Source organism: Polypterus senegalus, chromosome 5 (assembly GCF_016835505.1).
Source record: "Polypterus senegalus isolate Bchr_013 chromosome 5, ASM1683550v1, whole genome shotgun sequence".
Lineage (NCBI taxonomy): Eukaryota > Metazoa > Chordata > Cladistia > Polypteriformes > Polypteridae > Polypterus > Polypterus senegalus.
In genome coordinates this window covers 43,175,744-43,195,943 of record NC_053158.1, presented here as the reverse complement: position 1 = coordinate 43,195,943, position 20,200 = coordinate 43,175,744, and the positions used below count along the sequence as shown (strand labels likewise).

Below are 20,200 nucleotides of genomic sequence, written 5' to 3'. Positions count from 1 at the left end.
AAGTCAGGCAGATGATGAAGATTGGGTAGACACACTTGTCTCTTTGAATGTTAGGTTATACTTATATATTATTTGCTTAGAGTCACACATGTAACTCAAGTAATGAAATTCTAGTCGTCAGTAAGTGTAATGTGCTTACAAGATTTAACACATTACATTAAATTATTGAGAAATTTAATTAGATTGACGCATTACCCCAAACTATGTTCAGCATATACTTGGAGCAGTAACATAAATTGAATTTCAGCACCTTTTGTTTGATTATTTTAAAAGTGTGAGAAAAATGCTCATCATTAAATATCCAAATGTGTTCATTATGACCAACTTGAAAACTGGAACAACAAACCTAAAACTGACGTAAGTTTTCTTTTCAAAAAAGTTACACCCTTGCCAATTATTGTCCAAAAATAAAGTCACATAATAAAGCTCAAACAGTCCTTAATACATTTGAGAGAAAAACCTATAAAACTGTCTGATGAAAGTTTAATTGATTTCAACAAGGAAGGAATTATTCAAAAAAATATAAGTTTTGGCTCCTTGACAAAAAAAGATAGTTGTGTGACCACTGTGGGGCACTGAAGTAATCAGAATATTAGAGTCATTTATAGGTTTTTCATCCCAGCCATTGGAGTAACTTCACTAAAATGCTTCTTTCAAACAAACAATTTAGAAAACAGGAACGGTCTGTAGCTATAGTCTTGTCCTTTCGCGGTTATCACAGTTGTTCTGAATGGTTTAACAACGTCATTTGCCTCTCTTTACTGGAGAATGTCTTTTGTAATGAAGATAGGTCATGAGACCAGAAGTGAACTGTTCATTGGCTTCGACTTTCGGACAGTGTCACCTTTTTAATATTGAGTTCTCTTCTTTAGCTTGATACTCTGATGCTTACTGTACCTATCTAGAAACACAAAAGAATTTTCTTTGAGGCAACTGGAAACTTTTGTCTTCTTCCTTGTTATTTCCATTGTGCTCCCAGATCATTTTACAGGGAGGCAGAGTTAACAGTGCTAGATGCTATAATGTTAGTACTTTATACACTGTAAGCTATAAAGTACCAAGCTGGTGATAAAGTGCAAAATAGTGTACAAAATTTTGGATACGGATTGCATCAAAACAACAAATTAATTCATTGTATTACATCAAATTAACAAAAAAACAAAGCATACAGAAGGAAGAACAGATTAACTTGATTTAACTTTTCCATTGTCTGCTTGCATTAAGAATTCTTCTACACACATTATTACACATACCATTGTTATCTGCATATGTTTTGGTCATTAAGATCACAACACATCAGGTTTCCTGAAGTGTAACATAACAGTAATGGCCATTAGAGGTGTACAGTACATTAAATTATAAACCTTCCTAACATTAGGCCAATTGAAACCCTCACAAGAGTTTGGGCACTTTTAGACTTCTTTGTCTAAAATACATGAAAAAAAGATGGTTAAGAATTTTCAGAAAATTTCTTTACATAACATTGTAACTGGTTGTGCAGTCAAAAACATAATGTAGAGCAAATATTTTATTTTTAAGTGATTACCTTCCATCAAAGTTATAGCCTGATCAATTTTTGTACACATCTTTTTAGTCTTTGGCAAACTGCCTTATGCCCTAATTTCTTTAAAATTGCTTGTATAATTTGTGGACGAATCAAATATATTCAGTAAATGCAGTTTTTCTATAGTCCAAATTCTTAGGAATTTGTTTTATTGGCTTTGTGTCAAGGAAAATATTCCACCTTCTGCTATATCCGAGATTTATTATATCTAACTAAAAACATGTGTAAGTCTCTTCAGAGTATACAACTCAAAATTATATTACATTTCATAATCAAGATTTGAAATGAATGTCAAATGGAGTCAAACAAAAAACGTTAAGTCAGAGTTAAAATCCATAAAAAGACTGTTTTTGTATGCCATTTGCTACATTCCTTTTGCATAAACATTTGAATCTTTTCTGTTTTGTTTTTCCGTGATTTTTATTTTTCCTTCATCATTCACTGTTTTTAGTGGTGTTTGTCAAATTTATTACTCAGCATTTCTGTTTTAAAGTTGTAAGTTCTACTTTCATCTATTATTGTCTTTACATCAGCTGCAGTTTTTTAACCATATTTTACTGCAGGGGTCTGTGACATATGTATTGTGATGTGAAGTACATAAATTAAAAGTTGTGATTGCACCTTAGCTTATGTCAAAAGTGTGAAAGATTTTTTAGTGTTCTGGGATTTGAGAGAATTACTTTTTTACTTCAATTTCAGTTTCCATTTCAGTCAATTCCCTTAAGTTCCAGTCAATTTCAGATTATCCAAGCAAGCTTACTGTGATGCATAAAGATGGACAGTGTTATGTCAAGATGAATTTGTTTTATTAAAATATAATAAATTCTTTATTTAAATTTCCAGATTAATTATTGTGGTCTTTATAACTGGTATGTGCTTAGTCCAGTGTCACAGCTCTTGCAAGGAATTTATACTAACAAAAGTATAAAATAATGTAAAAGGCTGCAATGCCTTGTGCACACATTAGGACAAACATAAAGCATCTAACTGAAAGTGATATATACTGTGAAGCACAAGTCTTCTGTGCCTTCTGTTTTTCCACTTTGTTATTAAAGTGGATATTTTTTTAATTTATGGAACAAATCCTTTAGAATGACACCTGAGAAATGTGTGAACAACTGTACTTTATTAATAATGCAGTGTTAATATGGAGAAGAAGAATATCATTTAAAGGAGAAAGTTGCTTTAAATATTTTTTTCTTAGGCAGAGTTGACTTTACCTTGCATTACATGCCTCAAACAGCAGGCAGAATCCATGCAGCATAAGCTAACATGCTTGGTTTTTCATCACATGGTATGATCCTGTTTTCTCCTTCATTGGTGCAGTCTATCACTACATGTGTTGCTGTCATTATCTCCTTCTTTGTTTCCAACAATCTGCCACAGTGTGCTGAATAACTCCTCTACCTGTCTATAGTCTTTGTGATGAAAATGCCAGGGTGAGTTTTGACTCCTTAGATCTGTGCTTTAACCTTGAGTCTAGATCAAATCAAAAGACATGTCAGATATTTTCTTTGTGCGATAACAGAATCCACAGCAAAGAAGCAAGGGCAATAATTGGAGTGCTATACTTGATCATGGACTACCTGAGCTTCATTATGTATTGTAGATGTCAAGCAATTTGTGCTGTTTAACTTAATTTTGTTTGTTTTTCATACTTTTACACATTTTGTCTGGACTTTGTAACTAATAGAACATATTGAGTTTGTATGGATGAGTGCTTCTCTCTCTCTCTCTTACAATGGGTCATCCCAAGGCTGTTGTCTGTCATTGTCAGTCTTTTACATGATAAGAAGGACAGTCATGGACCTATTGATGATGATTTTATTAAGTGGTGCAATCATTCCTTTTTTACGGCTATATATCTCTAAAATCAAAACAATCAAAACATGGCTGTCTCCAGAAATGATGTACCACTATAGTCATTCATAACAGGCTGACCTTTGATCTTGGTATACATCAGATCAGTCAGAATGAATCAGTCACTTTTAATGAAAGTGAATTATTTTAAGGTAGGCAAAATTGTAATGTCACTCATTCATATATATGTTTATTAAATCTATTTCTACATTTGCCTTTATTTCTTGGTTTGGTAATCTAAGGATCAAAAACTGTCTTAACCACATTATTAAAATAAGTAATCAAATTAATGATATGCAGCAATCCTCCCTCACTGTATCACAACAAGTTAAAAAGAAGCCCAACTCAAACCTGACAGACAGTACCATGTAGATTCCAAAGTTTCTATTGTGCCCATCAGGTTGCAGATTTAGATTCCCAAGATTTAATAGCAATCAATTTAAGAATTGTTTTATTCACAGCTCAATAAGCATCTTGAATTCTAGTGACTATAAGCTCTGAGGAATATTTTCGTATGTTAGAATACTAGTGCATGTTCTGATTGTTAAAATATATATCATTTCTTCTCTCTTGGTTTATTTCTTGTACCTGTGGAAAAGTATATTATATTTGTACATTTCTGCTGCAAACCAACTTACCCCGGGATAATAAAGTCAACATAACCTAACTTTTTGTTTCCTAGAAAACTAATTTGTCTTTATTCTTAACTTCACCTTGTTAATGATACAGTGTTTTTGCTCTGCATGTTTCAAATGACGAAATGTTTAAAATGCGGGGTTCTTTCACTAAAGTTAAAATAAAGAAAATAGTTTTTGCAAAAATTAGACTTAAATGTATGTCTTTTATTTAAGAATTACAGGTTCACAGTTTTTTTTTCTTGGTAATAATTTTTGCTTTTGCATGAAATATGAATATACACTGCTTCATTTGACACCCGCTTGTCTTATAGTTAAAATATTAGGGCTTGTGCTCAAAACCCAGACACCTGCCTGGTGCAGTGATACAAACATTTCATGGAAAGATGTTAGTCACAGTAGACAGCTGGCACAATTATATGTACACAATATATTTGCTTCCTCACAACAAATTAATCACCCTAGTTTTAATGTAAGGTTTACCACTCAAAAAGCAAAACTCAGTAACTAAAAAAAGTAAAGAAGTACAGAGTTTAATTTCTGGGAACTGCAAGTTACTACAGAAGCAAATTACTTCATGGCACTAGCTAAGGGACACAATTTTGCATGTTCAGCATTTCCAACAATACTTATAGAACACATTGGAAGCAACAACTTCCACAGACAAAAAAAATTGGGTTTTTGTCAGAAACAACATCAGATTTCAAAAACCCACAGTATTTGAGGAAGGCCAGGTGATGCCCTAAGCAAAGCCCAGCAATCGTGTTACCTCAGCCTTTTCATTAATTAAATGACAAGACATTATGACTCAATAAGTGCTGATGGTGAAACAAGAAGTTAAAATTAAAAGTACTAAAAGAATAATAAAAAGCTTAACTGTTGAGCGAGTTAAATGGTAGCCAGACCCAACCTTATGTGTTTATGTTCGACATTAGCAAAACTCTTACACCATGAGACAAATGTGATTTCTAATGACACCTTCAAACTAAACTTTTAAACTTTAGTCACTCACCATGCCAAAAAATGGATTTAGTTTAAAAATGCATATTAAACTTGTATACAGCAGATAGGGCAGATATGGACAATTACAGGTGCAGTAATGTGCTGTGCTCTGGGGAGTGAAGAAAAAGTGTTTCCCCAGCTCTGAATAAAAGGGTGTTGTGTGCTGCACTTGTGTCTATCCGCCTGTCGGTGTCAGGTTAGGGCAGCTCTATGCTCCCTGGACTATCACTATATATATATATATATATATATATATATATATATATATATATATATATATATACACACATATATAAATATATATATATAATATATATGTATGTATGTATGTATGTACAGGGTGGGCCAAAAGTGAGTATACAGTATTTAGTTATACTTACCTATCAACTTCTTTTTTTGGGGCATAGTAAAGGAGAAGATTTTTGAGAGGAAGCCTCATACACTGGGTGAATTGAAGGAGTTCATCTGGCAAGCGTTTATGAACATTGATGCTAACTGGAACTTGCATGTTGCTGTGTGTCACAGTGTCGTGGACAGGTTCCAGAAATGTTGCAGCATTGATGGAGAACATTTTAAGCATCTAAGAGAGTAAACATGACCTGATCAATTCTGAATATCTACCCAATATCTGTAAAATGTATATCTACTTTTGGCCCACCCTATATATATATATATATATATATATATATATATATATATATATATATATATATATATATATATATATATATATATATATATATATATATATATATATATACAGTGGATAGATAGATAGATAGATAGATAGATAGATAGATAGATAGATAGATAGATAGATAGATAGATAGATAGATAGATAGAAGGTTAATTGAAAAGACTGTTGTTATTGCCTCACATTCCAGATTTCCAGAACGCAGGTTTTCCATATTGCTTATGTTGTGTTGTACCTGGTTCTGGTTATTGATATTACAATATTACCAAACTTAACAAAGTAGCTAGCGTTTCATATTTCATGGGTAATAAAATGATTGTGAAGCAGTACCTTGTATATGCACAGTACTGTAACATTCCTTTTTGATTTCTAGTCTTCACTATAAACTGTAATTTAAATACTGCCTCTAAGGTTTCATCCATCCCATTTACTCAACTGTTTTTTTCAAAGCATCTTAATCGAGTTTGGGTTCCAGTATATTTCCAGGAGGCAGTGGTTGTAAGTCTCAAATGTACTCTGTGGATGCAGGTCAGCATACCTTCCCAAGACGCACTTGCATATTCATCTGTGCTCAGTCACACCAGGCCAGTTTATATTCACCTGTTAACCTAAGACATGGGTTTTTGAAATGTGGAAGTAGCCAGAGAGTAATTCTGCACAGATATGAGGAGAAGTTTTATACACTGCACTGTACATACAGTAAGGATGTCAGAGCAGTCAGTCTTATTTAAAACACTGAGTTGTTAAAAATGTAACAAGTGGTAAATAGCATGGGAAAAATGATTATTTTAAACCAGTTATCAGTTATACTGCAGCAAGTTTTGTATAAACCATTTAAATTACAATATTATAGTAGACTGCAGTAGGTATGAATGCATTTTTATATTGCTAGCACCCTGTGACCATATTAGGAAATGAGCTGCCACTGAAAATAAGAAAAATATCATAAAGTGACAGAATAAAACAGTGCATTCAATATAAGCAGTACAGCAGTGGGTTTTAGTCATTTAAATTGAAAAAGGAGGATTTATGGCAAGGCAGCCTACAAACAGCAATGTGTCACAGATTATGAATGGGAGTACCAAAAGTTTGAATGCTTAAGTGACAAATGTTCATTTTTGACTTCAGTGTTGACACTATTGGTGCCTAACATAGAGATAATGCAGGGTTTCACAGCTAAATGAGCACAGAATGACACATGAAGGGTTCTGAATAACTCCAGCCTTAGAGTTTAGCCATGTAGCAGATTATTGACTAATGACACTATTCACAATGACTAGAGCAGCTCCGATGGTAGTCTTTCAAATTAAGTCAAATTAGAGCTTAGCGTAAATTCATAGTGCAGCTGTAACAGGGGAGGGTGGCAGTTGCAGTTCTTTGCCAAATTTGGCAAGTAATTGTACTGTTGATTGCTGGGATAGTTTAAACTATTACGAAATGACAGTTGTGGTAGACATATGCATTGTTTTTATGTGTACACACACACTCGCATACGCACACACACAGTTATCTTTGTGAACCCAATCCATTTGTCAGAATTTCCAGTTCTCCTTGCTGTTCCGTGCACTCTAAATGAGGTCAAGAAAGAAATCATTAATATCTGTCAGCTTGCTTTATAACCTCACAGAAAAATCTTTGTATGAAATCACATAGACAGATTTTCAATTTTCTCTTGTAATAAACAGATGCATTAGGATTTGGATGTAATATAAGGTTGCAAAAAAACATTGAGATTGATGAATAAATCAGTCAGGAAGACAAAAACCTCTGATATCTGATGAAAACACCTCTTCAGAGAGACAGGAAATGAAATTAGTTCCTAGTAAAGTGTAGAGATGAGGATCTGTGTTCAGTTTCGCTGCAGGCTTTTTAGGAGTTGGTGAAACTGGTAAGGCTACAGAAATCTAATTAAAGAGCAAATGTCCCCTTTGACATCAAATTAATCTCTATCAGTGCCTCTTCATTTTTATTTTCTTTATTGCACTAGAACATGAAACTTAAAATTCCAGACATGTATTTTAACAGTCAGTAATATTCTCCAGTGGATCACACAGTGACATTTAAGAAGTGGGTGTATGTGAGGGAGTGGGGGTGGTAGTTCATGTGTTATGTTTTAGTTTTGTATTTCAATTAGACCTCTGGCCATTTCTTTAAACATAGTTTATACTTTGTCAATGTGTATTAATGTGAAAAACGGGCACATCTCCTTGCCCACAATTAGAAGGCATGCTGCTTGTAAGCCATTGTCTTAAAAATACACTGGATTCCAGTAACGCAACACTATTTAAGTGATTTACTTGGGTTTGGTTGGAAGTAACAAGTTGACAGCTTTGGTGTTCTTTTGTTGACTGCAAGTAGCTTATTTAGAATCCAATTTAAAATTATTCCGACTGCAAAAATGGCTCTTTACTTATTATTCAACCTCATTTTTTTAAGCATAGCCCCTTGAATAAAAAGTGCATAGAGTATGAAACATTTATATAACAAATAAATATTATTCACAAATACCTTTATCAGTTTGCTGCAGGCAGAGTAACTGACGTTGGGGTTAAACATCATTTTAAATGTACTTTTTTTTCCAGTGGATTATGACAGTTTTTTTTTTTTTTTTTCAACTGACGGCCAATTTTAGATTAATGTTCCCTCTACTGTCACATCAACGTTGAAAGCACAAAAAAAGGAAAAAATGCCTTTCTTCCATCTCTTAAGCTCTTGGATCTTTCTCTTATAGTCATAGTAAGTCTACTATAGTGCCATAATCTTCCTTCACTTTGCATATTTGTGAACAGCAAACAAAACAACTGAGGTTCAACTTTGGTGAGTTGAGGCTGAGAGAGCAATACAAAGAGGCAGATGGTGCTTTTGTGATTGAATGAAGGAGAAGAATTTGGGGAACAATACATGAATAGGTAGAATCTAATAATAATATAAAAAACCCTACCACCTGCTGCCTGCGTCAATCATGCAGATTCTCTTATGCATTTGAGGGATTAACTTTCAGTGCAGTTTTATTTTTCAGATAAGTACAGCAAAAGTCCTCTGATTGAATAAACTGAATTTTCTTTTCCCTTCTTAATATTTAAGCTGTGCTTTTGTTTTTTTTAAGACATTAAATGTATTCAGTATCAATTCCGAAAGTTTTGATTTTACTTTAAAATCAGCAGCTTGTACAGGTTAGGATGAAGGAGGATGCTGCACATGACAAGATAAACAACGCTTTTCTGTGTCTGATTTACCTTTATAATTTTCTTTTTTTAGTTAATAGATATACTTAAAACAACCTGTACATCTATTCATTAACAATAATTGCCATGTACTGCTGCAAGTAGTGCCTAACTGCTCGTTTTGTCATCTTCAAACATCTGGTTTTTTTTTCTGAGTAATTTGTTTCAGGGAATTTCTATTCCTGCAGCAAGTACATCTGTCTTCCATTAATAAAGCTGTGCTTTCTTGTTTGTTTATTTGTTTATTATTTAAATACTATTAAACACAAATACAAAGCAGCCATCAATTACTCCGTTGATTAGTGAGGGTACAAATTGCTGATGTCCCCAGCTGTGTGCAAATTGCATTTCTACTGGGTAGCTGTTCCATAAATTAGAGGCTCGAGTCACTCAAGTAACACAAGCGTTGCATTTTTTGATCTAGGCAATAAGCAAAGGCCAATGTAAAGCATCTGAAAATTATGTCCATAAATACAGACACAATGCTGCAACCTGTCCCCGACACATTATAACAAAATGTTTTATGAATACACCTAAAGTCGACAGTTTCTGCCGTTAAGAGGTTTTAAGTTCAAAACTATGCTAATATTAAGACATCAGTCATATGTAGGAAATAAAAAAAATGTTTATCAAAATTTGTTTTCCCTTTCAAATGTTGTATTTATTTAAACAACTCATGCATGTAAAAATATTTAATAGAGGTGCCAAAGATAATTATGTAAACAAGAAAAAGAAGTACAATTTTAAAAAGATGTAAATGGACAAAAACAATAGAGGAACAAATAAAAATGGCAGAGAAAGCACAGAAACAGAGGAAAAAAAAGTTATGAAGATGGGATTTTATTTGAATTGCATCTGCTATAAAATGAAAATGATGTCTGCTAAGCACAAAACAAGTCTCTGTGATATACAGCAGTGTGCTATATGCAGTTTAATGTATGCAGCATTTCTGGAAATATATCATTTTGAACTCACTGGTAAAGTTTATGCCTTCATTTTATGTTGTTTGTCTGTGTAATGAGCCTAGTGTGAGCCTTTCTGTTGAACCAAATGTATTTTAAAGAGCACATGCTTGTCCCTCCACTGGGCCATTTAATTTTATGAGAAAAGTGCACCATATTCTGAAGTCATCTATCTAACGCTTTACTTAAACAGATTATTTAAGATGTAACACTGAGATTTTGTTTGAAACGGATTGCTTATTAAACTTATTTTGATGATGAATAGGAAAATAATTATATTTAGTGGCATGGTAGTTGGTATTGCTTCCTCATACCTTCAGAGTTCTGGGTTTCAATCCTGACCTTGGAGTTTACACATTCGCTGTGTTAATAATTATATTTCATAGACAGGGCATCGCACTTCAAAGTAGCCAGTATCACTATTGCATATGTAACGATTAAACTCCCCTCCTTCCACATCAAGACACTGTAAGCGTTAATCGTGCAGTACTTGATGATAAGATCTTTTCAACGCAACCACCTGCTGTGACAGACATAATTTTTAAGAACTATTTGTTATGGTCTCTTGTACTGTGGCAGCAAGGGGTGGATTATAAACGAGCCATTGACTAACACATTTTTCCGCCAGAGAAGCCAATTTTCTTCACTTCTTCATTAGGGCTGAACAATGTGTTTACTCTTTCATGATGTTTGGCTAATGGCTTTACCTTAAGCAGTTAAGCCAATACAGATATCTAAATGGATGTTAAGTCAGAGCACATGTAGGTTAAAATCTATTACTACTTTCTTATATAGATAATTTGCAAAAAAAAAAGTAAATTAAATGTACCACCTGTTCTCTTTACATGGAAGATGCCTTGATCATGGCTAACGAAGCAAATTAAACTTTGTTCATAACAACATACCGCTACATTGTATAGCACTGGTAATGAAACACCTGCTGGACTGGTAAGATGGGTACCTTAAATGGTTACCTTTATTGGCAATTAAATTTTTCTATACAACATAATCTTGCCTGAAGAAGGGGCCTGAGTTGCCTCGAAAGCTGGCATATTGTAATCTTTTTAGTTAACCAATAAAATATGTAATTTTGCTTGACTTTTTTCTGTACAATATAAGAAAATCAAAATCTTTTTTTATGTAGTCTTTAGTATAAACATGTTTCTGCTGAAATTAAAGTGAATTGTACTCACATAATTTTCTTTAAACTACAAAGATTTTATTTAATCAATGGGACAAAGCACACATGTCCTGAAAAGGCACAAAATGCATGTTGAGCTCATTGGATGGATGATCAGTATATTATATATGCATGCGCTAAAAATCCATTAGCCCCATGCCACAAAGCACTAATGATAACTATGCTGGCACTGTTGCTGGTTAAATGTGGAAATATTGCTGTATTTTGTCCTGGTAAGGTTCTAGGGTAACCCTATTCCCCTTTATAATCTATTATATCAATAATTATAACCTAAGCAGATGCTTGCTAGTAGGTTGTTATCTGTGTTATATTCTACTCTGGCTTAGTCTTTGTTCCCTCATGGATTTTGAATGTGGCCAGTGAGAGCCTGGACTATTCCTCTGTGAATGGAAAAAGCAAAGAGAGTTTTCTCAGTTACCTCTGTATTAATCTTCCTTCATATACCTCCTAGACCAATAGGATAATCAGAATGCCTACTTCATACCAATCCTATTCAGCCTTTACTCCAGTCCCACTACCATTTGAGCTCAGGTTGTCCTCCTGGCGGGGGAAGCAGCATCATAAATTCTATCTACTTATCCCTTCTATTCAAAGCTATACTGTACTTGCCTGTTAATGGCTGTTCATCTCAGCTCACCTAAATTCCTTCAGGCCAAGGTTTCTGACATTTTATCAATACTAGCTTTAACCTGTCATAAATACAAGAATTGCTTATATATTTTTTTTTACCTTAAAGTTTTTACTTTGTCTGTATCATAGCTGTAAAGAAAATCCAGTACTAGCATTATTTCTTTTAAAACCCACTTTATGTTGACAACAGGTCAGACAGTAATAAAGAAGCTACTTTGTTCATCCATCCAACGTACAGTTTAGTCATCTAGGGGTTAGGGTTAGGTAGACCTGCCCTCAAAACCTGAATGAGATGACAGTTCTTTTTAGAACAAACTTACACACACACCCTCTAGTGTCTTCAGTTAACATGTAGTTTGTGAGAGTAAACCACAATATCTAAGAAAGCCTACAAATATAGGAAAAATGTGTGAAGTCCACACCAACAATGACTGGAATGTAAACCCTAGTCCCTGGAGCCATAAGGCAGCTGCACCAAAACGCATGCCTCTGTGTCATTTCATTTGCATAAGGAAAAGTTAATATAGGTTTTGGCAAGGGTTTCAAATTAAAAAAAGGTTAAGTTTATTTTTGCTCCTCAGAATAAAAGTACTTGCAGTATTTCCATATAGATCTTCCATAGAGCATTTGGAAGACAGTACAGAAAACATTTCATTTACAGGGTTTGTATCCTTTGGAAATAATTGTATTTTATTATGCTTTCCTATTATACATGGTTCTGATAGTGTGCCTATGTAGAAGAAGTATAAATACAGTATATTATTTTTTTATGCCTGTTTGCCCCCAAGCCTTTATATTTCTACTCTGGTTAAAATCATCTTCTCTTATATGTTCCTTTAAATGGCATAAATGCATTCACTATTATTGACAAGCAATTTTTTTTAACATTTTGCTTGGTTAAATCCAATTTTCACTCAAGTGTACACTATAATAATTTTTTTCATTAAAACACTTTACCCAGCTCTAATAGGTTTTCCTAGTTTAAAAAAATCTATGTGATTTTTAACCACTTCAGTGCTGCTATGTTCTATCATTTACAGTCCCACAGATTTAATTATAAAATAGTATATATAAATGGCAAACTTTTTTGTTTTGAGGTACAAAAAATGTGCATTAATTTCCGACTATTTGGGGTTTACCCTTTATGCCATTGTCATTGTGTATGTGTCTGTATGTTTTAGGGCATTCTGGTTTCCTCTCACATTTTAAAGGTCTGCATGCCAGGTTAATTAATGACTCAAAATTGTTGTGAGCGTTGACCTTGAATTTGACTGGTTTCCCATTCAGAATTATTATTATTTTATATTTGGCTGATGCCTTTAGAAAAAGACATGTTCAAAGTCTAAGTCTCAACACAATACAGCACGTTGTTTTCATTTTTTTACAGTTTAAGCACAAACACAGTACCAGAAAATTTGATTTATCTAGAACATGACATTCCATACATAAAGAAGTGGCTTTACCAGTAAATATTGAAGGGCAATGTTGTATTATGTGGATTAAAATAGAATAATAATATCTTGTATTTTAACCCCATTTATATTGCAGTTGGGGTAAGAATACATTCAAAATTGGCAAATCATTATCTCTGTAGAGAAACATCAATAGGAGCAATTTTGCTTAAGATTAGTAAACCAGTAGAATATTTGATGGTTCTGCAGGTGTAGATTGATGAACAAAGTGGTAAAAAAATAGATACACTCACTGGCCTCTTTATTACATGTACTTTTGTAGTGCCGTGTTGGACCCCCTTTTGCCTTCAAAACTGCTGTATTTCTTCATAGCATAGATGAAACAAGGTGCTGGAAGCATTCCTCTAGGATTTTGGTCCATATTGACTTGATAGCATCACCCAGTTGATGCAGATTTGTCGGCTGCACACCCATGATGCAAATCTCCCGTTCCACCACATCTAAAATGGTAAAGGTCTTCTAAAAATCTCAAATCTCAAAGGTCCTCTATTGGATTGCATTCGTAGTCTGAATCACAATCTGATTGTATGGGTGATTACCTACCAGGTAACGCTTGTGGTTGGTCAGCATGTCGGCTAAAATCCACCACGGTGCCCTCTTTCAGTTGCAAGAAGCAGATCATAGAATGGTTGAAATAGTTTTTTTTTGTTTTGTTTTTTTTGTCGTCCGAGGTTCGATTCCCGAGAGGGGGTCCAGTGAGTGTGTACGTCTGATGAGCCCAGAATTAGGGCGAAACACATATTGCGTACTCTTTGCATTATTTGACAGTAAAAAAAACCAATATATATATATATATATATATATATATATATATATATATATATATATATATATATATATATATACTGTACTTACCTGTGGTATGTGTAGAGAAACAAATAAAGTAATAAAGTGTGTTAAAAAAATGAAGGAATGGGCAATTTCATTAAGTCTAATATATAAAAGATTATATTTTTTCTTTGAATTCACATTTGTGATAATCATGCAAAAGTTTATACCAGAAAACACAATGAAAAATCCACAAATAACAGTAACATTTTGTCATACTTGGAAACATCAGAATATACTGTAGTAGAATATCAACTTCTGCAAATTATACTTATGCAGAACATAAGAAAAGAAGCAAAACGATTGGCGTAGTGTGCAGTGTTGCACGTTTTTCTGAAATGGTGCAAGTAGACAGATGAGATAATGCATGATACTGCTTGCTTAAATGTGTTGCATATTATATTCAGCTGCTTTAAAACAAATAACCATCTCTCTGGACATGCTAATTAAGTGAGATATGACAGCCTAAACCACAAGAGCTTTTATTTCTGTGAAAACTGCAAAATATATTTTAAGCTGTTTGAATGATATTCTCATTGTCATCTTCCATCTCCTTTCTATATAGGAAAAATACACTATTTCAAATGCAACTAGTGTGCAGATATCAAAAAAATCTATGTATTTTTTTCATAAGTATTCATTTATTTTGGATCTGTTTTCTTTAAGGGATTTTCTGTTCAGCCAGAATTCCAGAACATAATGAACTCAACATCTACAGCTGGCCAGGTTATATCTGCGTCAATGGATTATGTTCATTCAGGATGCAGGAATGCTCCAGCCCAGAGTGTCGATTGGAACAATGACTACTGCAATATCGGGTCAGCATTTTTTTTTTTCAGTTTTCCTCATCTTTCTTAATGAAGCAGTAGTATTTAAAATATACCACTGTCAGAAAAAGTAGAAACTGAATATGTTGGTTTGTTTTTTCCAAATTGGTTCAGCAAAGTTACACAGACATTCAGTAAAACTGCATCTTCCTGAATACTACTCTGTGTGTGTGTGTATAAAATATTCAAATATTTAAAGAAGCCTGCTTTTAAGTTTCATTTCATTAGTTATACTACTGTAGTTATTTTATAATAGAGATTGCCCTCCTAATAACCTTGGTATAATGCTCCTAAAGGCTTATTGTAATTAAAAACAAAGTGACAATATATATCCTTATGTTAATTGCCAATAGCAGTGAGTAAGTGTCCCCATTTAGTTTTCTTTCTTAATATTATAAGTAGTCTGTAAAGTACGTTTAAGTAAAATAATTTTTTAACATTTATTATTAAGTATTTATTGATTTTTTTTACTGGCAAATTTAAATAAAGTGAGCTTAGGAATCAATGAGTTGTCAGTTCTTGGATCGGATTGTTAGTTGTTTTGGTTTTGAAACCTTAAAGAAGGGCTAAATTACAGTTGCAAGTTTTTCTTATGTATTAGAAAATGTGAAAGCTTAACAGCAGCAGCAGCCATCTATTTGGAGCTCCTGTTTTTAAACAAAGTGTGTTGATAAAACAGTTGTAGAGCAGTGACAGTAACCGAAGGAGAGATGAACTATATCCAGTGAGTGAGTTCTTTCTTCGAAACAGATTGGGGCATTTATAAATTTAAATTTGCAAGTGCAATGAGAATTGTTCACCTGTTGTTCAAGTTCTGGTCTAGGGCTCTTGGTTCCAGTAATGGGTTGTGTTAAGGGCTACAGCATACAGAGACATTTCAGGTACTTGTTTGTTTTGTGGCAACAGCTTGGAAATGCATAAAGCCATGGAGGAGCTTGAGTGACCTGGACTACTGAACACCTTTGGGATGAAATATAACGGCAACTGTAAGCCAGGACTTCTTGCCCAACGTCAGTACCTGACCTCACGCATGCTCTTTTGGCTGAGTGGGCTCCAAAATCTCTTGGAAAGCCTTCCCAGAAGAGTGGAGGCTGTTATACTTGTTTGGTTTTTGGTGTTGGAATGGGATGTCCAACAAGCTTGTGTACTGTAGGTGTTACGGTCCACAAACCTTTGGTCATATAGTGTAAGTCAGAAAAAGGCCGTTTATTGTTGTAATCAGAAAATAACTGAAATGTCTCACTACGAAAGAAACACATTAGAAGATTTTTTTTGTTCATCCTAACACAAAAAAAAAAAACTGATTATTTTATTTTTATTTGTGTTGTCTTTCAGAAGTCTGCAAAGAGATAAAGCTTTGTACCTCACTTGAATGGGAACGATTGCTCAAGGAGTTTACAAGAAAGTCTTCATAAATTGGATTCAGCAGGTCAAGGCAGTTCAGCATCTCACTAGGAAAAAAGTTTCTAAGCACTTAACATTTTGAAATGTGTATTTGAGCTTCTGAGGTTACCCACAATGAAAACAAAACAAAAAAAAAAGTTTTGCTTCTGTCTTAAAAAAATAATTAAAAGAAAAAACTACAGTCTGTGTATAAATGGACACTCCTTTCTTCTTTTCTGAAGGAATCTTGGACAGCTTGGCTTTTTTGTTGGTTTTTGCTGTGGAGTGCTGCGCTAGTGAACTGCCTTAGAAACTGTAGTGCATCTGGGAGTGAAATCCTAGATTTCTGTTGGTCTTTAAAAATGGTTGTTAATAGGAAATTACTAAAGACTCAATGTAGCACTCATAGCAGTCTGTAAATAGAATCTATGTTACACTCTTTTAGAGTATAAAAAGAAACTCTTTTTGGGAGGCGGGGAGGTGGGGGGGTCTACACTGTTATTTGAAACTGGATTCTTCCAGAAAATTACATTCTTAAAAAGCATACAGATTGGCAGATGTTGATATTTTTTCTTAATTTTTAAGGAAATAAAAACTGGTAAATAGGTCTATATTTTACAAACAACATAAAAAGTAATGCCAGGCAATTAAAAAAAAAAATGAAAAACCCAAACCGCAGCATGAGATTTGAAACAGAGTGAAGCAAAACAAAAGAGATAACAAAAAAGGTTTATTTTTTATTACATAGAAAATGTTTTTGTATCACATATGGTGTATTGATTAGTAAAAGTCATTTCAATTCTTTGTGTATAACACTGCCAAATGCTTATCTGGTGTTTATTAGATGCAGTGACAAATTGGAGACAGCTAAATTATATCCTTCACATACAGCTGTGTATTATTATTATTATTATTATAATTATTATTATTATTATTATTGTTTCTTCATACTGTGTCAATATTTAATCTTTTTTTTTTTTTTTAATGGAACCTGTTGCGCCTATTTATGAAATAATAAACATAGGTGTTTGTAAGTAACTATGTTAGCATTTAAGGTTGTTTCTGCTGATTTCTGACAGAACGACTCCAAAAACTGTGTGAATACTTTATTCTCATTTAGTTTCTATTGTGTTTAAAATAAAGCCAAACCTGCTTTTTTCAGACATGAAAATCTGTGAATCAATATTAATTTTTTGTTTTTTTTTGCTTATGATTCAGAATGCTTTCAAACGTACATTCAACTGTGCGTGAGTGTGTGCGTGTCTAGGCTGACATGATCCGCTCTTTTTGTGAATGTAATGTAACAGAAGACCCTAACCCGCGTATTACGTCTTACGAGAACAGTTTTAGGACTTAAAAAGAGCTGCCCTGAATTGCATTTATTTTTCTTTCCGGTTTTTCTAATAATATGGAGATAGATTTAGTCCCAATTTATTATGCATGGGTTCCTTGACAGCTTACAAACATCCTTGGACCTTTGACAGGTCAACTCTCCAAAAATCAGACCAAAAGCGCCCACATTTGTCAAGTTTTTGAAGATCCTGACCATCACACCAGCTTGCCGACGGGTCATATGGGCCATTTTGGTCCATGATGAAATCTTTCGAGTCTTTTTGTCAGGTCCCCGTTTTGTACAAAGTGTCCGGAGTGACTCTCGTTTTTTGAACATCATTTTTATGTCTTATTGTCTCAGTTTGTGTTTTCAATCTAGAATTTATAAACCCAAGTACCAAATAACACTGTGCCAGCTCAGAGGATTCAGATGTATCATATAGACCTTTGCTAACACATGTATAATAACTCGCTTAACTTTTTAGTTCCAGAAGTATCTCCCAAGAGACTTCCTCGTCAGATGTTGGTAAATATTTAGCCCGGTGCTGTGCAGCTCACAAAAGAGGTCTATCCATTTGCTTGAATGTTATTTACAATTAGTGTGTACAGGATTTCCCTTCTACCCACTGGAAAACGAGACAGTATGTACTTTTATTGGAGGTGTTTATTACTTGTGTATAAAAAGAGAAAGAATTAATATGGACACAATCCTGGAATTATTTTTGTGTTGCTACTGAACAAAAGGAGCAAAAGGAACTCAACAAAAAGAACTTTTAATTAAGTAACAATGTTGTGCTACATGAAATAAAGTTGTTTTATTGATTATTTTGTAACCTTTTTTTTATGTGTAAAGAGCAATCTTGATTCTTTGTCAAGAGTTAAAAGGCAACGTTTTCTGTTTGTAGCGCGATACATGAAAATGAACATAAAATCAGCGTCCGCTGAACAGCAGTTACAAAGATGGAGTGCCACGCCAGCCGCTTTTGTACTAACAGAGGCCACAGTATTGAGTGCAAATTAAATAAACATTTCCATTGTTAAATGGTGTAAGCTTAATAAAGTGACAAGAAAATTGCATGAAGTATAAGTGTATACCCGTTACTACATTAAGGGCAGCAAAGAAGCGCATTGGTAAGCAGTGGTGCCACCCTGACCCCGCATCCTGGCTTCATATCCAATGCCCAGTCGTATCTACCTGCGTGGTCTGAACAGTCTGGTATTCCTTCCACATCCCCAAAAACATACGTTGCCTGAGCAAATTATTAGGAACACTAATTAAATACTAGGTATGGCATCCTTCTGCTCTCAAAACAGCCCCAGGTCTTTGCAGCATGGATCCCACAAGGTAATGGAAACATTCTTTTGAAATTCTGGTCTATTTTGACTTGATTGCGTCAAGCAGATTTTTCATTCGTGCTGCGAATCTCCTGCTCTGCCACATCTCAAAGGTGTTCCATTGGATTCTGATCTGGTGACTGGGAAAGTCACTGAAGAACACTCATGTTCATGAAAGCAGTTGGCTCTGTGAGGTGTGGCGTTATCATGCTGGAATTAACCTTTAGAAGATGGGTAAACTGTGACCATGAAGGGATGCGCTTGGTCAGCAATAATACTCAAATAAGACCGTGGCATTCAAGTGATCACTAATTTGGTATTACCAGGCCTAAAGTGTGCCAAGAAAACAGTCCCCACACCATCACACCACCTCCACCCTCAGCCCGGCCTGTTGACACAAGGCAGGTTGGGTTCATGGATTCATGCTGTTGGTGCCACATTTCGACCTTACCATCTGTGTGCTTCTGCGGAAACTGAGACTCGTCGAACCAACCTACGTTATTTTCCAGTCTTCAACTGTTCAGCTTTGGTGAGCCTGTGCCCACTCCAGCCTCAGCTTTCTATTCTTGTCTGAGAGGAGTGGAACTCAATGTGGTCTTCTGCTGTTGTAGGCCATCTGCTTCAGGGATTGACATGTTGTGCATTCTGAGATCCGTTTCTGCTCAGCACAGTTGCACAAAGTGGTTATCTGAGTTATTGTAGCCTTTCTGCCAGCTTGAACACGTCTGGCCATTTTCCTCTGACCTTTCTTACCAATTAGGTGTTTCTGTCACAGAACTGCCACTCGCTGTAATATTTTGAGTAAACTCTAGAGAGCGTTGTGCATGAAAATCTAAGATGATTAGCAGAAATACTCAAATCAGCCCGTCTGAAACCAGCAATCATGTCACTATTGATCTCACCGAGATCGCATTTTTTCCCCAGTCTGTCATTTGACGTGAACATTATCAGGAGCTTCTGACGCATCTGCATGATTTTATGCACTGTACTGATGCCACATGATTGGCTGATTAGATAACTGCATGGATAAGCTGATGTGCAGGTGTTCCTATTAATTTGCACAGTGAGCATACATATTAGGTGAACCAATGCCTCCATAGTCGCCCTATGTGAATGTGGGAGAATGTGTTCATTGGCTCCAACCAGTCTACTTGACCATGAAGTGGACAAAATTAGTTTGAGAAAGTCACCAGTAATTGTTTAAGACAAAGAAACCACCATAAAAAAATAAAAAAATCTCAACAGAAGTTT

General features: G+C 34.5%; 1 protein-coding gene across 5 annotated transcripts in view; it reads left to right on the top strand.

The window, feature by feature from the left end:
* The window catches only part of tox (thymocyte selection-associated high mobility group box), a 253,725-nt gene extending 235,288 nt beyond the window's left edge, over nucleotides 1-18,437 (top strand). For all 5 annotated transcript variants that reach the window (XM_039754561.1, XM_039754559.1, XM_039754560.1 and 2 more), the window contains 2 exons: nucleotides 14,739-14,890; nucleotides 16,235-18,437. In XM_039754561.1, the coding sequence (XP_039610495.1) occupies nucleotides 14,739-14,890; nucleotides 16,235-16,271 (189 nt within the window). In that variant the 3' untranslated portion in view covers nucleotides 16,272-18,437. The remainder of the gene's footprint in view (nucleotides 1-14,738; nucleotides 14,891-16,234) is intronic.
* Nucleotides 18,438-20,200: the final 1,763 nt, after the last annotated feature.